Genomic DNA, 27,740 nt, shown 5'->3' with positions numbered 1-27,740 from the left:
TTCGTAGTTTCACTTTGCACATTGTTCACTTTATTTTGTTTTCTATCTTTCATTTTGGTTTTAATTGTACGGCCAATGACTCCAGTCAAATGCCACTGCATTGAATAATAATAATAATAATAATAATAATAATACTTACTTAATGGCTCTTAAGGAGCCCGGAGGTTCATTGCCGCCCTCACATAAGCCCACCATTGGTCCCTATCCTGAGCAAGATTAATCCAGTCTCTATCATCATATCCCACCTCCCCCAAATCCATTTTAATATTATCTTCCCACCTATGTCTCGGCCTCCCCAAAGGTCTTTTTCCCTCCGGCCTCCCAATTAACACTCTATATGCATTTCTGGATTCGCCCCTACGTGCTACATGTCCCGACCATCTCAAATGTCTGGATTTTATGTACCTCAGCGGCACATGAGGGCAAGGTCAGTGGATCTAAATAACATTTATTTAGTCCTCCCGGCTAGGTCCGAAGGACCCATTGACCAACGACAGGTGGTGTCCCCCTTGCATAATGGGGGTTTACGTCGGGTGATGTAACTGCCACATTGTAAAAACTGGTGCCCGTTAAGAAAACAGTTACATGAAAGCCATATGTGTCCTGTGTAACGATCCAGCAGAAATGAATGAAGACCACTTGAAGACCTGTGAAGCATTAAGATCAGAAGAAACTAGAGTTCAAAAGTATTGAAAAGCACGACTGCTAATGGCTTCATTGCCAAATGCAAGGCACTAGACAACAACAACATGTTCCTAATTATGTCAGGTGAAGAATACAATGCGTGCAGCTCTGCGTTGTGTAACTTTCTCCATTCTCCTGTAACTTCATCCCTCTTAGCCCCAAATATTTTCCTAAGAACCTTATTCTCAAACACCCTTAATCTCTGTTCCTCTCTCAAAGTGAGAGTCCAAGTTTCACAACCATACAGAACAACCGGTAATATAACTGTTTTATAAATTCTAACTTTCAGATTTTTTGACAGAAGACTAGATGACAAAAGATTCTCAACCGAACAATAACACGCATTTCCCATATTTATTCTGCGTTTAATTTCCTCCCGAGTGTCATTTATATCGGTAATAATAATAATAATAATAATAATAATAATAATAATAATAATAATAATAATAAGTGATGATGATAATGCTTTATTTATTCTGGTAGAGTTTCAACCAGAGTACGAAAAGGAAATACATTAGGGCAGCATTTCTCAAACTTTTCTGAAGTGGAGACCACTTTTTAAGTCAGAACAGTTTTGCGGTCCACCTTACTCTTGTTCCCTTCAAAAGAAAATTTATCATTTTTGTAGCATATTTTAATACCAGCATACTTATATTTTAAAAAAGAATTAATTAATTAAAATTAATTTAATTCAATTAATTTTATATTAGTAATTAACTATTTAAGTTAATGTTAACAGAAGAAAATTCATTTTCGTTTTTTTTTTTTTAATAATTCAAGGCATGTGTCATTTCCAAACTCTGAGATTTTCAGCTATAGTGTTATACGCAATTCATTGGAATTTTATTTTTTCTTCTGTCTTTTTTTGAAGGACCACAAGGGCAGACCTGGAGGACTACAGGTGGTCCACGGACCATAGTTTGAGGAACGTTGCATTAGGGGACTGGTTTTAAATAAAGCTGAAAATTAAGATTAAGCATAGTGATAACTGACAACCTCTTCTGCAAAGCTGAAAGGGAATTAATACAGACCACCCCACGGTGGGTCAATAGTTAATTAGGATGGGAGAAAAAAAAAAATATATATATATATATATATATATATATATATATATATATATATATTTATTTATTTATTGAGATCTGAAAACAAACTTCCTCCTCAAAGGAGGGACAGCCTCAAACACGAGTCAATAGTGTCTGCTTGGATGCTGTGTTGAATAGTTACATTGTTGTTATAAGAATCAGTCGCAAACATATAAGTTCAGGATACAACTGGAACCTGAGCTAATGGGTATGAAATGATTGTTCAATAAACTTAACATTGTAGTTATATACATTATAAAATCAAATCACCAGTGCAGTCAAATTTAGTACACACAATAGTGCTCAGGTTTCCTACAGTGTTCGATTAAATGGAACTCATCTCAAAGAATCTATAAGAACAAAGTTTCTTGGTTTAGAATTGGATATCACTTGAACTGGAAAACGCACATATAATGTATTACTCGTAAATTGAGCTCTGCCTGTTATGCATTAAGATTCTTATCTGCTATTGGTAATATAAATGTACTTAAAAAGTCATACTTTGCATATTTTCACTCTGTAATGAAATATGGATTAATATTCTGGGATAACTTGTCTGAAGCTAAACACGTTTTTGTTTTACAAAAGAAAGCTATAAGAATAATGGCTGATGTGCATAAAAGGACATCATGTAAAAATATTTTCCAAAATTTAGAAATCTTGACCTTACCTTGTGAATACATTCTCTCCCTAATGATGCTGTATATTAAAAACCAAGACAAATTCAGTACTAATCAAGACATTCATCATTTTAATACAAGACATAAATCAGATCTTCATCTACCCTTTGTTAGTCTAAGCTGTTATAAACAAGGAGTTCACTATTCATGTATTACAGTCTTCAATGCAGTGCCTAATTATCTTAAAGATTTGAAGAACCATGAGAAAAGGTTTAGAAAAGAATTAACCAAACTTCTACTTCTACACAACTGATGAATCGTTTATGCTTGTGAATTGAATTATTCTACTTAAAATGTAATGTACAATTTTATATAGCTCAACTAAAATATGTTTATATATTGACTTAATCTGTTTACTATGCATTTTTAATTTTTGTTTAGCATAACTGATGAATTGTATGTGCTGTAAATTGAATAGTAGACTGTATAGCTCAACTGATGAATTGTTTAAGCTTATAAATTGAATTAATTACTTCATATGAATTGTACAATTTTGTATAGCTTAACGAAAATATGCTTGTAAATTGAATTAATTTATTTACTATGTGTTGTATATGTTTGTATAGTTTGGCTGATGAATTGTATATGCTGTAAATTGAATAGCAGTCTGTATAGCTCAATTGATGAATTGTATATGCTGTAAATTGTATAGTAGTCTGTATAGCTCAACTGATGAATTGTTTATGATTATAAATTGAATTAATCTACTTGATATGAATTGTACAAATTTGTATAGCTTAATGAAAGTATGCTTGTAAATTGAATTAATCTGCTTACTTTGTATTGTATATGTTTGTGTAGTTTGGCTGATGAACTGTATATGCTTTAAATTGAATAGTAATCTGTATAGCTCCATTGATGAATTGTTTATGTTTGTAATTGAAGTAATTTGCATGATATGTATTATCAATTTTTGTATATCTCAACTGATTGAATTGTTTATGCCTTAAATTGAATTAACTTGTTTTGTATTATATGTTATAGCTCAACTGATGAATAATCGTTTGCATTTGTAAATTTAATAATCTGATTGGCTATGTACTGTATAGTTTTAGTAGAGCCATCGAAGTAGCTCAGTTGGCAGACTCGCTGGCCTGTCATCTGGAGCTGCACTCAGGCTTGGGTTGGATCCCATGTTTGGTCTCATTGAATGGTTTCTTCCAAGGTTTTCCGCAGCCGTGCTCTATGGCGAGTCCTCGGCCTCACTTCATTTCACCCCCTTTGGTCTGATTACCTGGTTGGTTTTTCTTTCCGAGGTTTTCCCCAACCATAAGGAAAATGCAGGTAATCTTTTGGCGAATCCTCGGGCCTCACCTCATCTCACTACATCTCGCCAAAATATTGAAAAAAATTGTACAAAATTACAAAATTGTAAAACTGTAAAAATGGTAGAATTTTGACTTGTTCCACATCTTAAAGCATCATTGATGATGTAAGATCTATGGAATACAATAAATGAAATAAAAAAATAAATAAAACACAATATTTCAGAGAGAGTGTTCTCTATGCTAAAAATTTTAGTTTTAAATTTTTATTTAGACTGTTAAAAAATTATAAGTCAGTCTAAGTTTGGATAGGTAGGGTTACCTACAGCATTTATGCAGGCATGTCCGCTTTTTGATAATAGAAATAGCTGTCTGTATACATTTTTGGAAGTCCTCTAATTTGTCCGCATTTTTCATACAGGTCTTGTTTATTCATTTTTGTTTCGTTTGGTCTCATGTTGCTGAAAGTTGTGAGAAGCATATTGCTGTGTATGTGATTTTTAGATGTGTAAATGCTGTTTATCCAGATATATCCTACATTCTGTTAATTGTAGGCCTAAATAGCAGTGAACTTATCAAGTAAGTTATTAAATTTTAGCATTTTCAGATTCCAGAATATGGTAACCCTAAACATAGCTGCATGTGTATATTTTAATATCCCGTTTTTATATCTGTGGCATGTTTGTGCCTTTTGAGTAATTTTTTTTTTTTTTAGATTGGATCCAGCAGCCGAGGCATTTCTCATGACTTGCCAAGAACTTAATACAGTACTTCATTCTAAATGTTCAAATAAAGTCTTGTATGAGTATGTCCTTAGAAGATATTGTGTTAGTGATGTATTGCGCAGCATTTAATTGACTTTAAGTGCATTTAAGTGTGAATTCGATAAGTGCTGGAAGTAGTGCAGTCGAAACAGATTTTAAAAACATTGTAGTTCTTGATTGGAAAAACAAGTTAAATTTTCCAAGAAAGGTCCCATTTAGCGGATTCGAATCGAACAGAATTTTTCTTCATAATGTATTTAAATGGAAGATAGTAGAATGTGGCACATTGAATCGATTTTAAAAACATTGTAGTTCTTGATTGGAAAAACAAGTTAAATTTTCTAAGAAAGGTCCCATTTAGCAGATTCGAATCGAACAGAATTTTTCTTCATAATGTATTTAAATGGAAGATAGTAGAATGTGGCACATTGAATCGAATAGAACTCATGGGCTAGAATATTTATTCCACTGCCGGAGCATTATTTCTTGTTTTTTGGATGATCGTATGTTCTCATTAAGCCTTCGTGAAAAAACGAGCCATATCCATTTTTGGTAGTGCAAAGTAAGTTATTGCTGAAATAGTAAGTATACAGAAAATTACAATTCAATAATATGAATGAAGGAAAATAATAAATTTTTCAAATCTGGCTTTCAGGTATAGCTCCTTGTGAAGTTAACTTGAATAATTTCAAGGGAAAAATTGTTCCAGGGCCGGGTATCAAATCAGAGACTTTTGGCCTGAGTGCATCAACGCTCTACTGACTGAGCTACCCAGGAACTGTAACTGACACCGGCTCAATTTTTGCCTTTATATCCACATACCTGAAGTAGGCTGACAAGACATCAGAACCTAACAATGAGTGCACACAAACTCTGTGTGACTTGAATTGTGGTTTTGTTCAGAAATATTCAATACTGTATGACAAAACACAAAAGTACTACTGTAATAATTATTCCTGTGATAATGATTGAAGAGAAATAAATAAATTAACGGAAACACCGAAGAATGAAATTTTGCTTCATCTCTCAACATTCTCCATGCATCCAGTACTTCTGTTGCTTGTTTTCAATATTTATTTCTTATCTTCTCGTCTCTTCACATAACTATGCTAAAACCATTATGCAATCCATTTTAATCTGTACACAATTCAGTTTGATTCGATTCCATCAGATGTGAGCACTGGCAGACGATTTATTTCGATTCAATTCAGTTTGATACCACTAAGCCTTTACAATGCACATAAAGTATCTCTTGCAGTCCAAGAGTCTTAAATTTCTACTCCTTGGATAGGAAGGCCCCAGAAAGCTTTCGAAGAAATTGGAATGAAAACCAAACGCAAATTAATAGTCATTAACAGAGAAACGTTCGCATGAAGAACTTACGTTAGCTACAAAGGTTTCTTTGAGGGTTTCTGGAAAAAGGTATGAAGCAGGAATCATTAAAGAAATTACACAGACTACTCTCAGTATCATCATCAAAGGACATTATGGAGCATGTCGATTTCACAAAACGTTTCCACTCTGTTCTGTCTTTTGCAAGTTCCTCCCAGTTGGTAATTTCCATTTCCATGCATTCCTTCTGAATTTCAACTTTCCATCTACTTCGAGGTCTTCCCAGTGGCCTTGTATTGTTAAAGGTGATGTGATTATATAGGCTATATTCGTTTTGCACCAGTAGGGCCAAAAAAATATAAAATGGCCTTTAAGTTGCCTGTATTAAAACCAGTACCATACTCCAAAGAGACTTTAGCAATAATTTTATGATAGATAATAATTTGGCAAAAAGACAATATACATGACGTACACAATACGCAATTTATTTAATGTGCTAGAGAACACTGCACAGTGGGTCAATTGTTAAATCTGATGGAAAAAATGTTATTTTTTTTTTTTAAGTTATGAAATCCATTTGTAACGGCAATACTACTCAGTGATTCTTCAGTGAGCCAGCTAAATCTGCATCAATTACGGGAATTGATGAACAATTAGTCAGGTAATCCTGTGCACTACATCGAGTGGTTTTCCAGTTGTAGAGAAATTAGATTCATTTGCTTTCAAAAGAACAGATTTACATCTGAAACTTTACTCATGGTATTTCATGCCAATTAGTATGCACAAAGTGCTTATACATGGGAGCAGAATAATTAGATCTTCAATATTATCAATTGCCATTGGAATGCTCTCTGAAGAAGCTAAAGAAGCTACGAGTAGAAACAAACAAATTAGGAGATAAACAATGGAGAAGGACATGCACGAAAAACATTGCGACAAGACAATATTAAAAATGTGTTGAACTTTCTTTTATTACGCTCTGATCATGTGATCTCAAATTATGCTTCTCCTTTCCCATAGAAAAAGACAAGAATCTTTGTTCTTAGCAGTTGAACAGTTATTAAGCGAACCAAAAATTCTGGAAAGGTCGCAAGGAAGGAGTGAATGCCGTGACAAAGTAGAGAATGACAGCAACAAGGACGACGAAGATTGTGGTGATGGTGGAGATGATGATGATGATGATGATTATAAGTATTAGAAGTGTATAATACAAACTTTGGACATGCCAATTCTATTTTGTAAGACACTGAGGTAAACGATGTTATTTTCCGTATTTTTTCAGAAATCGTAACTAAGAAATAAGTTAAGTACCGGTACTATTTTTATCTTTATCTAGCCATATAGGCCTATTTGATAAATTAATTTGTAATGATATATTTGTTAATATAATGCCTATCAGATGCATTTGTGACTTCATTATAGTTTTTTCCCGCCAGATTTAACATCTGGTCCACTGTGCGTTCAATATATATATAGCCCCAGTGGAATCTTAAAACTGATAAAATGAAAGTTTGATTGTCTACAGAATTTAAAAGTGTTCCTGCATAAGGAATATCAACATTTTTAAGACAATTTGAGTCTTTAATAACATCATCATAACATTAAGATGTGAAAATTTTTTAAGTTAAGAACTGAAAAAATTACGAATATTATTCAACTAATATTTTCAAATACTTAAGTCAATTCTATTGTTTTATATCAATAAAAGGTCAATGTTACTTATGTCCCGCCCACTATAGAAACATAGGCCAATTTTACACATATTTAGTATAACTTGTTGCTTCTTTGACAGGTTAGGTTTGGTTAGTTTAGGTTTTTGTTATAGCCTACCTTGCATATACGATTATAGCGCAACATTGGCAGTGATAAAAGTGAAATATTCGTTCAGTGGGCGTTGGATACTCTACATTCACCCAATACAATAAAATAAGATTGTCCATGTTTATTCGTGTATATTTGTTAATGTCACTTATTTATCAGTTCTTTATCATCATCAACATTCCAAGTATTTGACCTAGTGTTGTTATGGTCTCTATCCATAGTTTTTTAGATCTTTCTAAGTTTCTGCGACCTCTTGGAACGTATGAGAGGATTAGTTCTTTATCAATTAATAAAATCATTCATGTGGCGATGTAGAAGCAATCACAATCCGCTATGTGCACATTTGAAATAAAACATTAATTAAAATGCTCTTTGTGCATTGTTAACGGAATTTCACGCAGCAGCATTGTTGCCGAGTTTATCAAGAATATTGTAAATGGCGTACGAGTTCCTAGGTTTCAAAATGTTGTTTTGATTAATTTTTTCCTTTTTCGTGTAAAATTAGTAAAATCTCACATTGCGGTTTCGCAGGCGCAACGACGACGTGAGTTTAATTCTATTAATAAAAGAATTTTCATACAAACATGTACTCTCATTGCATCGAAATTTACTTTCCTCTATATTTCATATTATTTTACGGAAGTATCGCATTTACCTGTTCTCTACCGGGAAAGGTCTCGTACTTGCATCCGCATAAAATGTGAAGAGTGGGCTGAGCGGTGTTGATGCTGGAATATCAACAAGCAAATACTCAACAGGTAGAGGTCTTGCTAATCTGGAGACTTCATTACCATAATCGTCCTTTACCTGGAAAAATAATACACATGTTGTAATACACGATATCATAATTATTTATCATTAATTGATTGTTGGTTACAAATATAAATAAACAATGCTGATAATGTACACATTGATGGATGATTCTACATTCAAACATTTCCAAAAACCGCGGCTCAATCCAGTTGTCAAGATGGCGTCTGAGCGATATTACTGGAAACGCGCGGACAGATGGCGCAGGGTCTGTAAAGCAACATCGTCCGCCATGCCAAGTGGTTCAGTGTTAACATCATGATGTGGCATAATGTTGTAAGTTAGTGCCGTATAGAAGCCGGCAACGGCAGTTTTTCGTTATGTAAAATATAAATGCCGCTTCCTCGTTAATCGACAATTTCGTATTATCGTATAGACGCACCGATACGTGCGTTTTCGTCACCGTTGCTCGTTCGCTACATTACGTATTTTCATCGTACCGACTTTGTTTTTTTTCGCTGTGGCAACAACGCGATAAACACGGTAAGGAAATTACTTTAATTGTTAGGAAGTTTTATTAATAATAGACCCTTCCATTATTAGTCAATAATAAGGTATTGTTTATACCAGTGTCTTTCAATTTTCACAACTTCAATCGTGGCATGCTGTTAAGAGTTCGTGAAACGAATGCCGCACAACATAAGGGCCCGTGAGGAAGTTAAGGTTGTATTTGTTGTCTCTGGCGGGAGTTCACATAACAAAATATAGTCTCATTACTCTTCAGTTACACTCCCTTACATGTTTTATTCAGTAATTCGGTTCAAATATATCAGTAATATGGCTGTCATTAAATTTAGCATTGATTATAATACGGTTGTTGTTCTTATAGGGAGCAAATAATAATGTAATACGACTCCAGTCCATTATTTTTCTCATCTGTGAAAGACAATAATATTGCAGTAACATATTCTAGGCATATGTCACAGCAGTGTGAAGAACTATTACATAATAGGCTACTGTACACAACACTACTTTTGTGGTAAACAAAGAAAGCAATATAATTATCCTGTCTGTACAATTAGTTGTTGAATCATTATCAAACAAATTTACAGATGATGGAACCAGGAGTACTACCAGAACTTGAGGAATTGACCCTCTGCAGTTTTTGCAAGCAGAAGTTCAATGACTCAGACCTTTGCCCGAAGTTCCTAAGTTGCAAACACTACTTCTGCCTCAAGTGTATCCAAACAGCACTGATGAAAGGCCGTGAATTGTACTGTGTTCACTGTTGGAAGCGTACTGAGCTTGGTGAGCAAGGAGCTGACACTTTGCAAACATACGGTGCAGTGCTAACACTTGCAAAGAATTTCACGGCTCTGAAGATTGGTCCAGGAGCTGGTGGAGGAAACAAGCCCCCAGATAAAGATCGGAAGGTAGATAAAACTCTATATCTGTGAGTCATATTCTAAATATAATAAAATTGTAAAGTCTGGTGATTCTGACACAACTATAGTATGCAATATTGTCCTCTTCTCCCTCCCCCCCAAAAAGAATTGGTGTCATATTTCTTTCCTGAGAATGTTTAATAACATAAATCAGTGTAAGTAGCTCGATATTTGAAATTTTGAATCCGTGTCATATCTATTTCCTGGAGAATGTTTAACAACATAAATCAGTATAAGAGCTCGGTATTTGAAATTTTGAATCGAGATCTTTATGCAATATAGGTCTACCACAATTTATGTACATCATCATAATCACCACCATCTTTGCAGGCCATGAAGGCTTTTCGCTGCAGAACAAACAATAGGCCTGCTGTATCAGATTAGACCTACTCTGGCCACACAAACATTCTTCCAATCAATTATGCCTTTTGTTTGTGAACGTTTCCCTGTATAGTCTAAATATCTCATACGTGATGGCAGTTTTTCTTGCGTGACTTTATGTATATAAGCTTACCTACACTTCTTCAAATTCTAATAATGTATGTTACATTAAATTGGGGCATTTTATCATAAGGATTGTTTATAATTCTTCTTTTAACAATAAATAGTTTTCTGCAAAATGTTTTATAGTAAAAAAATCGGGTGCTGTTCATCATATAGCTATTTTGGCAGAAATTATTTAAGTTACCTTTCCAGTTTAGATAAATATAATAGAAAAATATATCTCAAGTTCAATTAAGTTCTAGTATACCAATTGATTTTCCATAAGGTCTAAATGTAAAATTCCCGTAAAATATGCAAATCAAGCTTTCAGGTATAACTCCCTGTAAAGTTGATTTGAATAATTTCGAAGGAAAAATTGTTCCGGGGCCAGGTATCGAACCCGGGACCTTTGGTCAAACGTGAAATAGTTTACAGATTTTCATGCAACATTTCACTGATTACTTTCAGTGTGAGTTATTAGTGTTTTATGGAGGTTAAGTATTTATTCTGAACAATAATGATTTAAAATATTGCACCTACTATATTTCCACTTCCATTAAAAATAAAAATTAATATTTATTACAGACATAGGCCCAAGTTCTAAGTTTCAATATAATTTACTTAATTTCTGTGTTAGAATATTCTTTACCAGCAGAACCTTTCCATGTAAATAGTATGTGAATAAAATTAAGAATTAAAAAGTTTGAAATAAACTTTGAAATACTGATCCACTATTAAATCCTTCTGATAGCAACATCCATACAAGATCTGATGAGCTAAAGTGCTAATTACATACTTACTTACTGGCTTTTAAGGAACCCGGAGGTTCATTGCCGCCCTCACATAAGCCTGCCATTGGTTCCTATCCTGAGCAAGATTAATCCAGTCTCTATCATCATATCCCACCTCCCTCAAATCCATTTTAATATTGTCTTCCCATCTACGTCTTGGCTTCCCCAAAGGTCTTTTTCCCTCCAACCTCCCAACTAACACACTATATGCATTTCTGGATTCACCCATATGTGCTACATGCCCTGCCCATCTCAAACATCTGCATTTAATGTTCCTAATTATGTCAGGTGAAAAATACAATGCGTGCAGTTCTGTGTTGTGTAACTTTATCCATTCTCCTGTAACTTCATCCCTCTTAGCCCCAAATATTTTCGTAAGTACCTATTCTCAAACACGCTTAGCGCCTATGTTCCTCTCTCAAAGTGAGAGTCCAAGTTTCACAACCATAAACAAACGGTAATATAACTATTTTATAAATTCTAACTTTCAGATTTTTTGACAGCAGACTGTATGATAGAAGCTTTTCAACCGAATAATAACAGGCATTTCCCATATTTATTCTGTGTTTAATTTCCTCCCGAGTATCATTTATATTTGTTACTGTGCTAATTAATGCACAAAAATATATTTTGTTATTCTAAGAGAGTGAGGTTGTGTATTCGGTGTTACTATGCTGAAACATTTAACTGAAATCACCTTTGGATTTCTTCAAAGCATATCACCTTGTAATGACATTATTTTATAACATTTGAAGAGTACACTAGCGACATACTGTACCACATAGTATGAGAGCCTACTGACTGTATCAACAATATTACAAAAGCATCCAAACTTCAAAGCAATTCATTTTTAAATAAAACAAAATAGGCTATCATCTTTTTTTATCTCAGGTTAAACCTTATTGATATCTTTAGTTTGTAATTTCAACAGTTTTTGGTAATACAGTAAAACTTAATTTACACGTTTTTATGGGAGTCTGAAGAAAAAAAAAAACACATAAGTGAGAAAAAACGTACAACTGAAAGGACATGTAATTACATCTGAAATTGTCAGTAAATTCCTTACGAGAAATAATTATTCATGTTATGAAAGATTCCGTAACTTCCCAATCAAACCATCTTTGATAGTACAATACAGTAATTTATAACACATATTGCATTCTTGAAGAATGTAAGATTATTTGTAGAAAATCCTAGCTGATTAGAACCAAAGCTGGCTGATATATCTATTTCAATCCAGAAAATTTTACGACATTGACTTAACCTTGTTCTTCCCATGTGATCTTCATTTAATAACACGTGATTATTGACAAAAAAATCAATTATTTTAGACTGCTTGCTTCTAAGGAATCAAACCTAATTTCTAGAAAAATTGATTAAGAATGCATAGATGACATTTTGTATCTCTTCAGGGTATGATTGTATACATACTTACTTACAAATGGCTTTTAAGGAACCTGGATGTTCATTGTCGCCCTCACATAAACCTGCCATCAGTTCCTACCCTGAGCAAAATTAATCCAGTCCTTACCATCACACCCCCCCCCCCACCTTCCTCAAATCTATTTTAATATTATCCTCCCATATGTGTAAAAAATGTAAAACCGAAATAAATGAATATGAAAAGTAGGTATAGGAATTTTGCTAGGACTCCAACAAAAATATATAAGTTAGAAATGTATAAAAGAAGCTTTACTGTACTTTTACTTCATCTAAGGATGGTTCATGAACATAATGAAATTAAGTACAGTGCGATCAAAAAGTCCCTCTGCAGCTCTATTAGTTCTAGTAACCCTAGAACAAAACTGTGTAGAAAGTTGGCACTTCCCCATTCAGTCTGGTTTGACAACCTCACATCCCCAGTCAATCATATGCTTAGCGGCTAGTGCTGCCACTTGAATTCTTTGCCTAGTGGATTCACAGGTACACAAGCACTGTGGAGAGACTTCTCGATCACACTGTAGTACTATTATAAATATTCCACCTTTTTTTTCGAACTGATACTTCAATAAGAAAATTACTTGTGATATAAGCTTAAGTATTATTTTGTAACTGTGATGTAGGCTTAAGTATTGTTTTGAAACTATGTACAGGCTAGGGCACCTGTCTACAAGTATAAATATGAGTCAACATCTTTAGTGTGTGTCTGTTTGTAGGTCAGTAGGTGATTGTTTAACAATCAAGGACATAGTACAATTATTAACATTTATGTAAAATAATAGTTCCCACTATGACATGCATTCTTATTTTGGAGCTACTAGAGAAAATATAGCAGATCAAACAACATAAAAGTTTAAACTTGACAACAGAAGCTTTACATAGAATTCAAATCCTAATTATATATTTTGATTTATATGCAAAACAAGAATATAGGCCTATTTTCGAATCCTGACAGTTGACAGTAATAGGTGTGTGTCACTGTGATAGGACAGAGTATTACAAAGACATAATCTCATACTTTCTTTCGACTTACAAAAAAGTTTTAAGATTAAATGGTTTATGAAGCTGAGAAAACCTGAGATTCATTTCCATTACTTGTTGAGTAACTAAGAAAAATAACACATATTTACCCACACAAGATAGTATGTTTGCACAGAAATTCGTTTTATTTATATTTATAAACACACATGCACTTGAGACTAATTATAGTAAGAATTGTATTATATTGAAAATATTGTGTACAGTTGCGAATTAACAAATGTTAACCCTTCTGTCAGAGTGAAAACTGCCATACACACGGAATGCCATTGGCGCTGTGGTGCCACACTTGCTGTGCTGCCATATGTCGAGCATGTGCTACACAGCAGGATCATCCAGGCCATCAGGTTAAATCTCAGGGGGAAGCCAAAGATCAGCTCGTTTCAGAGGTTTGTATTTAAATTTTGTCTCATTAATGAGTGCAGTTCTTTATTGTTAAATTGTTATTTTATTCCTTCATATCATTCATTTGTATTCAATTGGAATGAGCTGTCTGCAGAATAGTGGTAATATTGGACTTGCTAGGATTTTTCATTTCGAAGCAGTTGAATCCTTTAATGTCTTTATGATGCATTGCACTATATATTTTTCTTTAACATCACTGTGACTGTAATACTATAATTTTTTGTTCTATTCATGCTGTTGTAGGTTCAGTTGGAGCTGGTTGCAATGGGCAAAATGCTGTCGGAGATCCAACGTTTAGCAATGCAACAACGAGACTTTCTGCTCAAAGTCCTTGAAGCTTGTGTTACTCTTAAGACTCATGTCGAGACAGATCTTCAGAATGGTTGGAGCCATGTACCAGAGGTGACTGAGGCACGTGAAACACTGACCAAGGCCCGAGCTGGTCTTGCTGGTGTGGATGGTCCCGGTGATGCCCATGTTCTCTATTCGTCTCTCTCTCTGGAAAAGCAGCGACTCCAAGGGAAGTATCAAGAGATGTACCTGCAGTGCCAGCTTGACGATCTGATTGGCAATTCAGCAGTAGTGTTTGACTTTAATCTGCTGAAGCAAGCGCTCGCTAACATTCATTCGGGGGAGCCTCCAGCACCGCAAGGTGGGCCAGGCCGCCACCCACATCATGCAGCTGCTTCCCAGAATCCTATTCTCTTTCTGGCGAATTACTGCATGTCACAGTTGTACTCACGACATGTGCTGACGAAACAACATCACTTGCAACAAAATGGAACTGTGGAATATCATCATCCTCCAGTGCATCCGATACCTCACCACCTTGTCACCCCACCACATCCTCCACCTCAGCACATTGTTGTCGCTGCCCCTGCTCCTTCGTCTGTTGGCAACAAGCCTCCTCCTACCCTTCCTGTCCAACATGCACAGCCTCCACCTCCTCCGCCATACGGGCAAGAGCCAGGAGTTGTGGCAGTCCAAGTCCAGTCCCCTCCGCAAGCAGTCATGCCCATCAATGTCCGCAGTCCAGCCAATCCATATCCACTCTACTACTTTAACATTGATGTCAATGGCTCTCCCCATGGGCGAATTGTAATCGAAGTTCGTCCTGATGCTGCTCCGAAGATGGCAAAGAACTTTGGTGTGCTTTGTACGGGTGAGATGGGTGTCAGCTACAAAGGCTGTGCTGTGTTCCAATGTTGGGAAGGAGAATCTGTCATCACGGGGGATTTTGAGTACAACAATGGACGTGGAGGAAGATCAATTTATGAAGATGGTTACTTCATGCCCGATGACACCAAATTCCCTGCAGTTCGTGGTGCTGTGGGAATGAGACGCACTCAGAAGCGTCATGATAATCTGGGAATGGTTGGTTCCCAGTTTCGCATCATTTTACAAGAGATGAGGGGCTTCACTGGCATCTTTGGCCATGTTGTTGAAGGGCTTGATCTTGTGGAGAAGATATCAACTTTTGGGGACCAGACGGGTAAACCAACTAAGACCATTGTCATCACAAAATGCGGCAAACTTTAAAGGTTTTGCAACGCAAGAACTCTCAGGGTATGCTGTATTTCATCCAAGTATCCATAATGCTTTTTTTTTTTTTTTTTTTTTTAAAGATTGTGGAATACAGCATTCTTGAGAGTTAGTTGTAAAACAGTTTGAGTATGTGATGTTGACACACATGGAAAGAGTGTACAGTAACAATTATGTACTGTTGGCTTCAGTGATCTTCTGTTCACAGTTCATCTTACATACATTGTAGTAACTTAAAAGAGAACGAACTTTTGTAAGGCCCAGAATTGGCAAAAAAAAAAAGAAAAAAAAAGGGGGGGGCATTTATTAGCAAAGCATCTTGGATAGATGCAAGTACAATTTACATAGACGGATAAAAATATTCTTGTAATGGGGAAAGTGCTGATATGAGCAAAGATGAGCGTTTAATTTAGAGAGCTTTGCTTATTTTTTACCGTGATGCACGATATCTTTTTGTAAGGGGTTGAAATGTTAATATGAATTAAGTGTGTCCTCATCGTGCATGTTTCTAGCGGTTGATCTCAAAATGCGAAATCACAAGGCCTAACTAGGTAGAAATCAAATGGCTAACCATTGAACGTGTATGTATGCGTAAGAAAATATAGACTATCTTTTTATTCGTCAGTTACTTTATTTTGTTCGTTATTCTTCCCTCCAATTTTCGAAAGATTTTGGAGATCCGTTTTTGACGATCGATATCGAAGCGTAAATGTTCTCGCATCCATTCCTTCTCTTGATCGAAACAGTAATCGTGAATCTGCCGAATAACCGTTCGTCCACCCGCATTCTTGATCATTAACCCAGTGTTTGTTAACTTTGATCGAGTAGTCTAGAAGAAGTCCGGTGCATCTTTTTATCGTTGCCTGGTAATCGTCGTTTCGGAATCGTTATCATAAGCATTAGTTTATTTTTAGATCGAGGGATAGATGTGTCATGGTTCCATGAGATATGTGTGTAACGTACCATTAGTGTAAGCCTTACAAGTAGTTTGTTTTATAGATATCGAAATACGGAACTGTCACTGTTCGTTGGGCATCTCTTCTTTGGGACTAAGAAATGTTGCTATGAGCATAATTATTTTGGTTTTTAAATGAAAGCACTAATTGCAATTGGTTCCACCATTTGTACTTCCCCCTCCCCCCCTCCACCCAGAACTGTCATAATTTATAAGCATTAGTTTATTTTAGAGGGATATAGTTTGAAAGGTTCCACATAGATGTGGTTTTGTTTCTTTTGGAGCCTATAAACTCGACTTTATTTTCTACGTTGACAGCCATTAAGTGTCATGGTTCCACTATATAATAATGTCTCCAAATATTGTATGCACTTTGAAAGAAGAGTAATGTGTTCTTAAGATAGAAGTTCATGTATGTGCATTGCATATTCCTTAGTTTGTGAAGTCTCTGGGACCGGCAACCTAATATCATTTCACTGTTTCAAAGGATGGGTGCACAGCACTGCACTATACGTTAGTTTGACGAGGTGATGCTCCGACTGCAGTATTAATAGTCTTTTCGATACCTGCTGCTAAACAAGAGCTTTGACATTGTACTATATTTTTGATGTTCACACCAAAGTGGGATTACATATATTTAAACCCAAAATTAGCGACAAAGTCAGAGATGGTCGCAACGATGACTTTTCTTTTTATTCTTTTTAAGTGAGTCAAGACATGTTAAGTTTTAGGAAACCATACATAATGATTGATACTGGGTTGCCTTCCTGCTATTGAAGCAAAATTGTCAGTCAAAAACAGTCGGAAAACCATCCTTGTTTGTGCCTTATAATCTTAGCTGCAAATGCTTCCCTAGTTTTATGAACGTGGTGTTATAATGTGTAGCTCATAGCTAGTTTAAACACGAATAATATAAAAATAAAAAAAACAGTAAATCTTGTTAACGTCCAGAAATGCATAAATACATTTGTGTACCTTATGAAAATTCAAATAGTGTGTATGCTGACAGTTATATGGAAGAAGGCAGTTTCATGAAGCTCCTAGTACTTAAAATGTAGCAAGCCTTTTTGACCTTTCGAAACTTCTCTCTCCAACTCTCTGTGGGCATTAGATTAGGGTGCCATACACAATGCCACATGACAAATTGTAACGAGCAAACTCTGGCAGGGACACATTCCATTGTCGCTCTAAGCGATTGACTTCAAACGAATCTTGAGGGGCAATGCTAGGCCAATACTGTACTGTCAATGAATAATTTTAGAGAGAGAAATCATTGGATCATCACCTTGCGATATCATTCATTGTTGCACTGAGGAAGTGCCTTAAAAATTTGTGATAAAACTCGTGTAGCGCCGTTCGATGGAAATATATGCAAAATGGGAAAAATAAAATCTGTGTATTTAATGATGTGAAACCATACCTCCCTTATTTTCCTGTCATTTGTCAGGTATTTAAAATCCAAATTCTAATCTTTATACTATCCAAGGATGTAAATTCTTACTGTTTCTGCACAAACACTTGGTATTACTTTTTCCAGACACTTCATAGCTGCAGACTTAACATTAACACCTATACGAATGAAGGTAAGTAGGATAGTCTTCTGCTGTGTTATCTTTAGGGGCACAATTGGTGAATAAAAACATGATATATCAATATAAAAAATCTGTTGATATGGTGATTAAAAGAATGTTGTCTTTACCGGCACCTAAAGCTTTTAGTAATCAAATTTAATGTTTGACACATTTAACTGAAGCTGTAGTCTATTACACTTAAGCCTATTTGATATCTTAGTAATATTTTTCAAAACAATTGAAATACTCATTTCTATTGTAAAAATCTTAAAAGTGATAAAAAAAAAAGACTGATTAATAAAAAAAGAAAAATTCCACTCTTGTTCAACAATGGAGAAAAAAAAAAAAAATTGACACGAATTTAACTAAATGATACCCCTAATCACATATATTGGCCATCCCCATGTTAAAATCGATAACATGTGGAAGAGAACAACCACTGTTGATTGGGAATGACTGCTAGATGGAAGTACAGTTGCTGCTCCATGCAGTTCAAATGAGAGTTATAACGTGACTCTTATGCAGTAGCTAGATGGTAGCATAGTGAAATTGATGAAGTTGTTGCCGTCAAAGCCTATAAGGCTGAGCAATCTGTTATATATGTGACCTGAGATAATACTCAGCATTTTATTGCTTAAAATAGAGAGCAGTGTCTCCAGATTTTCTGGAAGTATGGTTTTGTTTATATTAAAAAAAGAAGAAGAAGAAAAAGACCTCTCTAAATCTGCATTTCAAACTGCGATATGAAGTGCTTACAGACATTTAAAAAATACAAACTTGTAATCTAACATTCCCCTAAGCACATCGAAAACCAAGTATTATACGACAAAGAGATCTGAAACCCTGGTAAATATGTGAACAAACTGCTTGATTCCGCTTCTTTGTCTACAACTATTTCCTCCCCTGATCCTGTCCTTGTCCTGAACCACCACCTCCTTCCCAAGCCTGACCATCTGTTTAGTTCACAAATTGAGATACGATCTAGTCTAATGAGACTCTATGGTTGCTGATTTGCTAAATATCCCAATTTTCATGCCACTTATGATTTTATGAATCTGTGATGTGTGGATCTATCGGTATACAATATTAATAAAATATATAATTAGTGATAAATAATTAATTTAATTTTAAGAATTGCTGAGAATAACTTAAAAACTTGAAGTTATGAAATGTGGCAACACCTATTTCTTTGGTGTCCTTGTCTTTTCCCTTGGCGAGAGCTTTAGGCCACTTTAATGAGCTGAGTGGGGATGGTGTGGGTTAGGTTTGCAAAGGACAGGGAGGGACATTACTACTAAGCTATTTGGGTCAGGGTTTCAGATCCATTTGTCGTATAGTACTGTCACCAAAGAAGATTTTACTTCACTATGAAGGTGGAAATAAGATTTAAAAAACAACTTAGGCTTACTGATTTTAGAATGGGAACATCCTTAATTATTTCAGCATGAGAGCAGTCAATACTGGCAATTCTCAGGTGAGGCAAATGAAAAAAGTTGAAAGTGATTCAAAAAACTTTATGTGCAGAATCTTTTAGTACCATGTCAGTCAGTTTTGCTATACATGCTACACCTAGAGCTTCACAATGCTTCATTATACTGGGTGTTCATTTCAAAGTGTGTCATGACGTCACTGTTGTTGAGTCACTGATTTGAAGTGAGTTTCAGCTTATATGTCAGAGAAGTTGCCTATTATTCAAGGCGTTCTTCAATCTGAACTTGAGAGCGTGTACGGTATAACTTGAACGTCGTAGCAACAGATGGCGGTCTGTACGGTCTGTGTGCTACCATAACCTCTTTCGAACTGTGTTTTGCGCCGGCAAGTCATAGGCAGGGTATTTGTTATCATCGGTTGCGTACGGCAACATTCCACAACACAAATCAAATGCTTCGTGTCCATGTTAACCGTCGAAGTTAATGTCAACAAATACGTAAGTAATCGTCTTAACCCTCTCCCCATATCTCAACAGTACGTATTTTCAAACAGTTCACATTCCTGCCACTACCGGCGTTACCGTATGTATCGTTACGTACTCTTCAGAATGAACGCCGTACTTGCTAGGCAACTTCTCTGCCTCATAGATAATACACCTCTGCGGAAGTGTAGGAAGATTGAATTCTCTAGGCTCATCGGCTAGCCACATGACGGCATACAGCGAGCCATGACACACTTTGAACTGAACACCCAGTAGTAACCTTGGTCTCCAGTGTCAGTTCCTTCATTGTTTTCAAAGTACTTTGTTTCAACACTGATCTTTCCATCAATGTGTACTTGTCAATAATCTCATTCACTTTTGGCACTACTTTGTGGGCAAGAGCATAAGATGAACTCTCAAAGTAATCATCTCTGTAGCTAGGGTTGCCAACCCTCCCGTATTTGTCCCTAATTTTTAACAGTCTTCCGGCTCCTGTTTTATTCTTCTCTTTGAGCATTTTTCTCCCTTATTTTTGTATAATGTTGTTTAGTCAACTGTCCGAAGAGAAGTTTGAACCTCTTAAGTAACACCAATAAGGCATCATTCATGAGGCAACTAGGCCATGAGATAATGGGATAGGGTGGCCAGTTCCTTTCCCACTCCAATGCATACATCGCCGATTAGCTACATATTCCACTAATCAGACTTCAGATTGCCATAATGAAAAAAAAAATATTCTAAACATTTGATTTTGCCGTGAATAATGATTGTTTATATGATGAGTTTTGTTGTTCAAGAAATGCATTAAAACATACCGGTATAGTCTTTATAGAATGTAATGCTTGCCAAGAATGGGTTTTAGTGTTCACTTGTTTAAAATCAAATAGTGTTAATGTTATAAATTTGAAAAAAAAAAAAAAAAACTGTCTGTTTTGTTCTAAGCATACCAAGTAGTAATGCTTATACAAAGAGGGTGTTTTATCTCATGAACAATAATTGGACTGATGTTCGAAACATGAGTAATCAGAACTGAAAACTGCAGTCAACTTCAACTATTACGCGAAACAAAATCTGTTTCAAAATACTCTTAATTTAAGCTCAGCTGCCAAAGTGTAGAATAAAGTTATTTTTTAGTAACTGAACCGGATAATTTGTCTTTTCTATATGAAATTTTGTCGATTCCTTAGTTTCCCGTATTTTGTTAAAAAAAAAGTTGGCAACCCTATCTGTAGCTGAAGTGCAATGCTCTCGCACAAAATGTTTTTATAAATCAAAATTCGCAAATATATAAGATATTTCGTGATAAAAATGGATTTCAAGAATAAGCCAGGGTTCAGTGTTTTATCGAGACCATACAATTACGCATAAATGGTCAGAAACCATCCAAGTAACTAATTTAACCCCTTACTATGCCATATTAAAACATTTTGCTTTTCCGTTACTTCACCATGAAATTGTGCCTCTAGTTATTGTGAAAAGTACGATTAATATAAAGGATTTTATTAAGAAACTTGCTAACATTGAGAGTATAAAGAAGACAAATATTTTGGGTTAAGGTAACCTGTAATAAAAAGTTATATGTTAAACAAACTTAGGGTGTTACACAAATTTAATTTCTGCACATGGTTCGGTATCATAGCTCAGATTAATGACTGTTAGTGATTCTGAATACTAATAATTTTATCCAGAGCCTCCCCTGAAGGGGGAGAGGGTCAGTTGGGTCTTTGGTACCGGGACCTGGCCATAAGTCCCCACCAAATATATATAAAATGATCAAATAGGTATACATATCACTTTTCTGCATGAACTATCTGCATAGTTATTCTGCAGTACCAGTACAATATATGAATACAGTTAACACAGTTTCAACAGGCAACAATGGATATCAATGGCATCACGTTTACAGTTAAAAGTGGCAAAAGTGGCTTATACACCAATTCCCTGTGGATCACATTATAGTATATAGCTTTCTCTCCATTATAACTCGAAGTGTAATCATCCTTCTCCTTATGTTGTTTTAAAATTTATAATTTTCAAATATTTAAATATATTACATATATTATAAGGGCAAACTTAGTGAATAAGGTTAATTTAACATTATACTCTATAAATAGCTTATACATCTCAAAACTCCATTTAGGTGTTATTTTCGTCTTTTCATGCAAAATTATTTACGTAACAATGGTTCCATTCAGTAATAGGATACTAATTATTGCGTATTTCAGACTTGTCTCCAGTCCGAAACTGAATGTGTTTCATTATAGATCAGAAAGCAGTGACTGTTACAAGTGCACAGTGAATGTGTTTGTTTTATTAGTATCATTTAGTGTACTATATAGTACTGGAATTTTAATATTCATGTTGTCTAGTGGTCATCTTTGCCAAATTTTGTTGTTTTAATTGCACTATGTCGAATAGTTATAAACATAAATAAGGCAGTCAAAAGAGGAAACTGAAAACAGAAGGGGAGAAAAAGATGCAATAAATCGTCAGAAAATCAAGAAGTTTTTAAAATCTTTTTCAGAACACTAGGGGTCATAATATTATTTCATCACCTTCAGGTTCCAGTTGCATTCATGAAACTAAGAAAATTAATGGTTCTGAAACTTGTCCCATCATAGACAGGGAAATACAAGAGGCATTACCTGAAAACGTTGGGGGGAGATATTACCAGAGATCCAAAAAGACGAATTGAATTTTCAAGATTCCGCTTGTGTCTTCAAGAAATAAGTGAAAAAGGTTGTCAGCAAATAGTTCAGGTAAATACCCACTCTTCATTAGAAAATATTTCAAAATGTATTAAAATAATCCTCAAGAATTTAAATGGTGTCATTCACAGAAAATTTGTACTCTAAATCATCAAACAACAGAGAAAAAATTCCTTGTGACTGGCACATCACAACAAACGTTGCATTGTCTTATGTGTCCAGAAACCGCAGCAATTTGGCTAAAATGGTAGGATTTTTTCCAACTGAAGTGCCATGGAAGAAGTTGCATACTAAATTACCGCTTTATGAAAATAGTGCACTTCATTGCAATTGTTACTGTAGATGGAAAGAATTGCAGCAATCTTTGATGGGTCATGAAATAGTGTCTTACAAAAACATTTTCTCAGTGAAGCTGAAAAATGGAAAGCTTTATTGAGAAGACTGCTTGATGTGACATTATTTCTTACATCCAGAGGTTTGCTCTTTCAAGAAGACAGCTCCAGAATTGGTGACATTAACAATGGAAACTTTCTAGGTATTTTAGAACTTCTTGACCTTTACGATCCAGTAATACAAGAACATAATTAAAGTACTAAACAGTCAACTGGAAGAAAAGGGACGAAAAGGAAAACCCACTATTTATCATGGATGAGTCAAAATGAATTTGTTTGTGTGGTGACAAAGTGTTAAAATATATTCTTGAGGAATGAGAAGCAGCAATTTACTACAGCAGGCCTATTTTTGCTGATGTTACTTACACCTGATGTCTCACACAAAGAGCAATACTTATGCAAATGGAAGCTATATGTAAGGACATGCATATATTTTTCAAATTTCATTTATCAGTACCAAAAAATAATGAGCAAATTGATAAATAAACGACAAATAAGAATATTTTGTAAAAAAAAAAACATTCCAAATAGTAAAACTTCAGTAAGAAACAGTGTATCTCACAACAATGGGAGGGGGGTAATTAAACATGCCTTAATATTTAAATCAAAAAGATGAATATTTCACCAACACCTAATCCAACATTCTAACATTTTATACAACGTAAGGCAAGCTAACAATGTGTTCTCATCTTAAATTTATCAGACTTGTTCAAGAAAGGCATGCACTGATTTTTGTCCTCCACAATATAGACAATTTAATGGAAATCAGTACACCTACGAAACATACCAGTGTCATTGGATTGCTATGAAATGTTTTATCTCTTAGTACTGTACTAGACATGCAATGATCACAGCTCAGTAGCACATGCTGCATTAAGGATTTGTCTACGGAATAGTCCAATGAAACATATGAAATGTTGTCAAAGTTGATTGGGATTCTGCCATGCCACACAGGATAGACTTCTGGTAGTAGCTACAGTCAGTCTCAGAAACAATAATTGAAACAGTAGTCAGTATTCTGCATGAAGACAAGAAATATTAATCAGAGGGATAGTCCAAAATGTAGAATCTAAACAGGAGTTCTGTTTGTGTAAGTGCTTTGGCTACTTAGGCCAGGATAAAAATGAGAGCAAGTTGAGACGTGCCAAGAATGGAAAGCAAAGAGACAATACAAGTAATGAAACATAGCTATAGCCTGATGAACAGAGTTTTATATGGAATAGCTCATCACAAATCCTTAGATAGACAAAAAGTCTTGAATCACAGTGACCTCATTCTTTGTTCATCAGGGAATGGTCTATTACATTAATTACCATAATATACTACAGAGAGAGTCACACCTAATTTACCGGTATATTTACTACACCACTAAGTTGCTTTTGATGGGCAGTGCATTGTGTCCACGAGATTAGTTGTTTTCTCCAAGCCAGTAACACAATTCTGCTGGTATCTTGTATTATATCAGTCTCCAATAGTGAATTGTCAGAACTGCATCGAGAAAGACGTATTTTCAACCATAGTTAGATACAGAATACAACAACGCATTTTTCTCACTGAAATGTATTTACTGAAGAAGTGGTATGTATTACATTTATGCTTTGGACAATTTCTTCTCATCGAGAATTAAACCTGTTTGTCGCCATTTGTTAAAATAATTTAACACATTGTTTCAATAGTTGTGTAGCCTCTGAAAAGCACCATCGAAACTTCTGTACACAGTAATTGGTACAACTTTTGCAGTTGATACTATCAATGAGGAAAATGCATTGTTTGTTACCTACGTCATTCCCAATACAATTTACATCTCACTAATCGAGACTGACACTGCATAAGTGTCAACAGAAAAATTGTGTCACTGGCTTAGTACAAATAATTAACAAGGAAAACCCACACATTGTATCCTGCATGGGACTGCCCATCGAAAAGCAACCTTCATGATTTGGTAAGGATGCTGGAAACTTTGGCTTGACTTGCTCTGTACAGTCACAGAAACCTGCAGTGTGTGTCGAACCTGGAAGCCTATTCGTTAAAATGATTCCCATTTTCACATTCACAGTTGGAATTTGCACCATAATAATAATTTTCATATTGAAACCTTTTCTTTTCTTTCCAATGGCAGGATTTTGGCGTAGTTGCCAGTAATCCATACGACTTCTTGCTTCCCAGTATCGGTCACATTCACTGGATAATCTTATAGCCGTACAGTGTGCAACATGTTTCCTGTTCATCTCCTCTTGTGAATCTCAGAAGATACCATTTTTGTTGTTTTGTGAGTAAACAATAAAAGTTAGAAAAAAAAAAGTTTCAGTAAAAGTTGTTTCTTTTTAAAAGTAGTTTTCAATGGTACCTTCAATGACCTATGTTCTCACTTGAAATTTCGTTGACCACAGATACCCCTACTTCTGGTTTGTTATGGGAGGTGGTACTACCACCAATCAATTCTTCACACAGATTTTGGTTATCAAAATTTTTTTATAATCAGTATCATATAGTTTTCGAGAAAAAGGCTGATACAGGTGGTCTGAAACACCCGGTATAATTTATAGTTGCAGAACAATATGCATATAACTAATTATATATTGCTTGCAATTTAATTATATTAAGAAGTGATTTATGGAATTTAAAAATGTCTACTCTTGTTATAAATGTATGCTTCACCATTGCTTTGGAGTAGGATTGTGACAAGAGTGGGAGTTGGATAAAATACATTGATGGACTATCAGTATAAAGGCACTTGAGTTTCGCAGTATAACACATATGTATTTATTCATATATCCCATTTCTGATAACTATGATGTAGTTTACTTAGGGATATCACATTGCACTAATGTTCCCACATATCATGTGAAAACATTGGATATAAACAAACATAACGCTGTTGTGGGGATGGAAATTGATATAAATGCACTTGTGCTGCCACCTCAGATGGGCAGCAATGTAAGACTCGGTGTAAACAAATCACTGCAGTTGTATTGGAGAGATGTAACCGTAGCATCTTTCGCCAGTATTCGCTACAATGCCACGTGGAAAGCCTCAATCAGATGAAGAAAAAGCATGCATCAATGCTTACGAAGAGTTGAAGCTCTCCAATCGGCAAACCACCAAGAAATTAGGAAGTTCAAGTTGTGTTAGTGGTAATTTTGTGAAATTGGGCACACAATATGGACAAAATGGGAGGTATGGTAGGACAAGGAAGCTCTCTGAGCGCACTAAACGACTTATCCTGCGCACAGCAAATTTAAAAAACATGTTTGCTTCTCAAATAGTTACTGATTTGAAGTTGCCGGTCACTGCCAGACATGTAAGACAAATTCTGGCAGGAGACAATACCCTAGTATTTAAAAACGACTTAGTAAACCACCTCTAAAAGATGACCATAAGAAGGCCAGAATGTCTTTTGCTGAAGAACACATGTCCTGGACCTCAGAGTGGGATCAAATGATATTTAGCGACGAGAAGAAATTTAATTTGGATGGGCCAGATGGATTTCAGTTATTACTGGCATGACAGAGGACCAAGTTCGAATGAGTAGGAATTTTGGTGGCGTAAGTGTGATGATCTGGGCAGCATTCTATGCTCAAGGTACCTCAGACTTGGCATGGGTGCATACCAGGATGAATTCTGACACCTACATAGAGATGCTGGAATCAAAGTTGGTTCGGATGTATGAGGAATTTGGTGACAACCTGATTTTTCAGCAAAATAATGCTGCAATTCATGTCTCTGTTAAATCGAAGAAGTGGTTTCTAGAGAAAGGAATCACACTTCTGAACTGGCCATCAGGAAGTCCAGATTTAAACCCCATAGAAAACCTATGGAGAATCATAGCAAGGTGTGTGTATCACAATGGAAGACAGTTTGTGACTGTGGCTCAACTGAAGAATGCGATTCGTGCAGAGTGGGCTTCAATTTCTATAGGCGAATAAAACAGACTGGTTAAATCAATGCCAAAGGGAATTTTTCAACTTTAATGTGTTTTGTTATTGTTTCTTTATTTTATTATCTACAAAAGAAAGATGCCTTTATATTAATTTCCATCCCTAAGACAGTGGGTTTTCACTCTTCATGTATTATGCGTAAAGCAAAATGATACATTTAGCTTGGTATGGTTTCTTTATAAGCTGTTAGACTAGATGGCAATTCGGAAGGCGGATGGCTACTAGATGCGCCATAGCCGGTATGGCATGTGACGTTACAAGCTTGAACAGGAGAACCAATCAGAATCAGTCAGTAACAAGTGCTTCTCGAGTTGCTTTGTTCACGTGTGAGTGTTTTAAAACATCAAATAAGTAAAACTAACATATACTGTGTATGTGTAAGATAAATAAATGGAAGGAGATACTATAAAAAGACAAGTACTGCACAGGCAGGCGCGGGAAATAGTGTTTAAGATGTATAATTATTTTAAAAACATTAACGAGCAGAACTCTGCCGGACATCATGGTGCTGGCCGCAACATTGCCAACGCATTGGAGACAACTGCAGAAGCATGTGGTGTGGGTTTGCGAACCATGCAAAGAATTGTTAGTGAAGGAAACAAATCTTTTAATGTGAGCAGAACTGCCACGTTTCGTTCTCCTGGAAAACATCCTCATCGTGAAAAAACAGTCTCTGAATTAAATGATTTTAATAAAAGTGTGCTGCGACGTACAGTATTAGATATGTACCTTCGAGAAT

At 35.4% G+C, this 27,740-nt stretch overlaps 2 protein-coding genes across 2 annotated transcripts in view; one reads left to right on the top strand and one right to left on the bottom strand.

The window, feature by feature from the left end:
- Nucleotides 1-27,740, bottom strand: part of Npl4 (nuclear protein localization 4) — a 129,216-nt gene that overhangs the window by 20,508 nt on the left and 80,968 nt on the right. Inside the window, exon 10 of the mRNA XM_069827327.1 lies at nucleotides 8,287-8,438. Coding sequence (XP_069683428.1) covers nucleotides 8,287-8,438 — 152 coding nt within the window. The remainder of the gene's footprint in view (nucleotides 1-8,286; nucleotides 8,439-27,740) is intronic.
- Nucleotides 8,556-17,872, top strand: LOC138700914 (uncharacterized). Its single transcript, XM_069827339.1, has 4 exons — nucleotides 8,556-8,924; nucleotides 9,494-9,814; nucleotides 13,818-13,967; nucleotides 14,227-17,872. The coding sequence occupies exons 2-4, from the start codon at nucleotides 9,494-9,496 to the stop codon at nucleotides 15,520-15,522; spliced, it is 1,767 nt and encodes a 588-aa protein (XP_069683440.1). The 5' UTR covers nucleotides 8,556-8,924; the 3' UTR covers nucleotides 15,523-17,872.

This window comes from Periplaneta americana, chromosome 1 (genome assembly GCF_040183065.1).
Source record: "Periplaneta americana isolate PAMFEO1 chromosome 1, P.americana_PAMFEO1_priV1, whole genome shotgun sequence".
Lineage (NCBI taxonomy): Eukaryota > Metazoa > Arthropoda > Insecta > Blattodea > Blattidae > Periplaneta > Periplaneta americana.
Note: the sequence above shows the minus strand (reverse complement) of the source record. Positions and strands in the feature narration are given on the sequence as shown.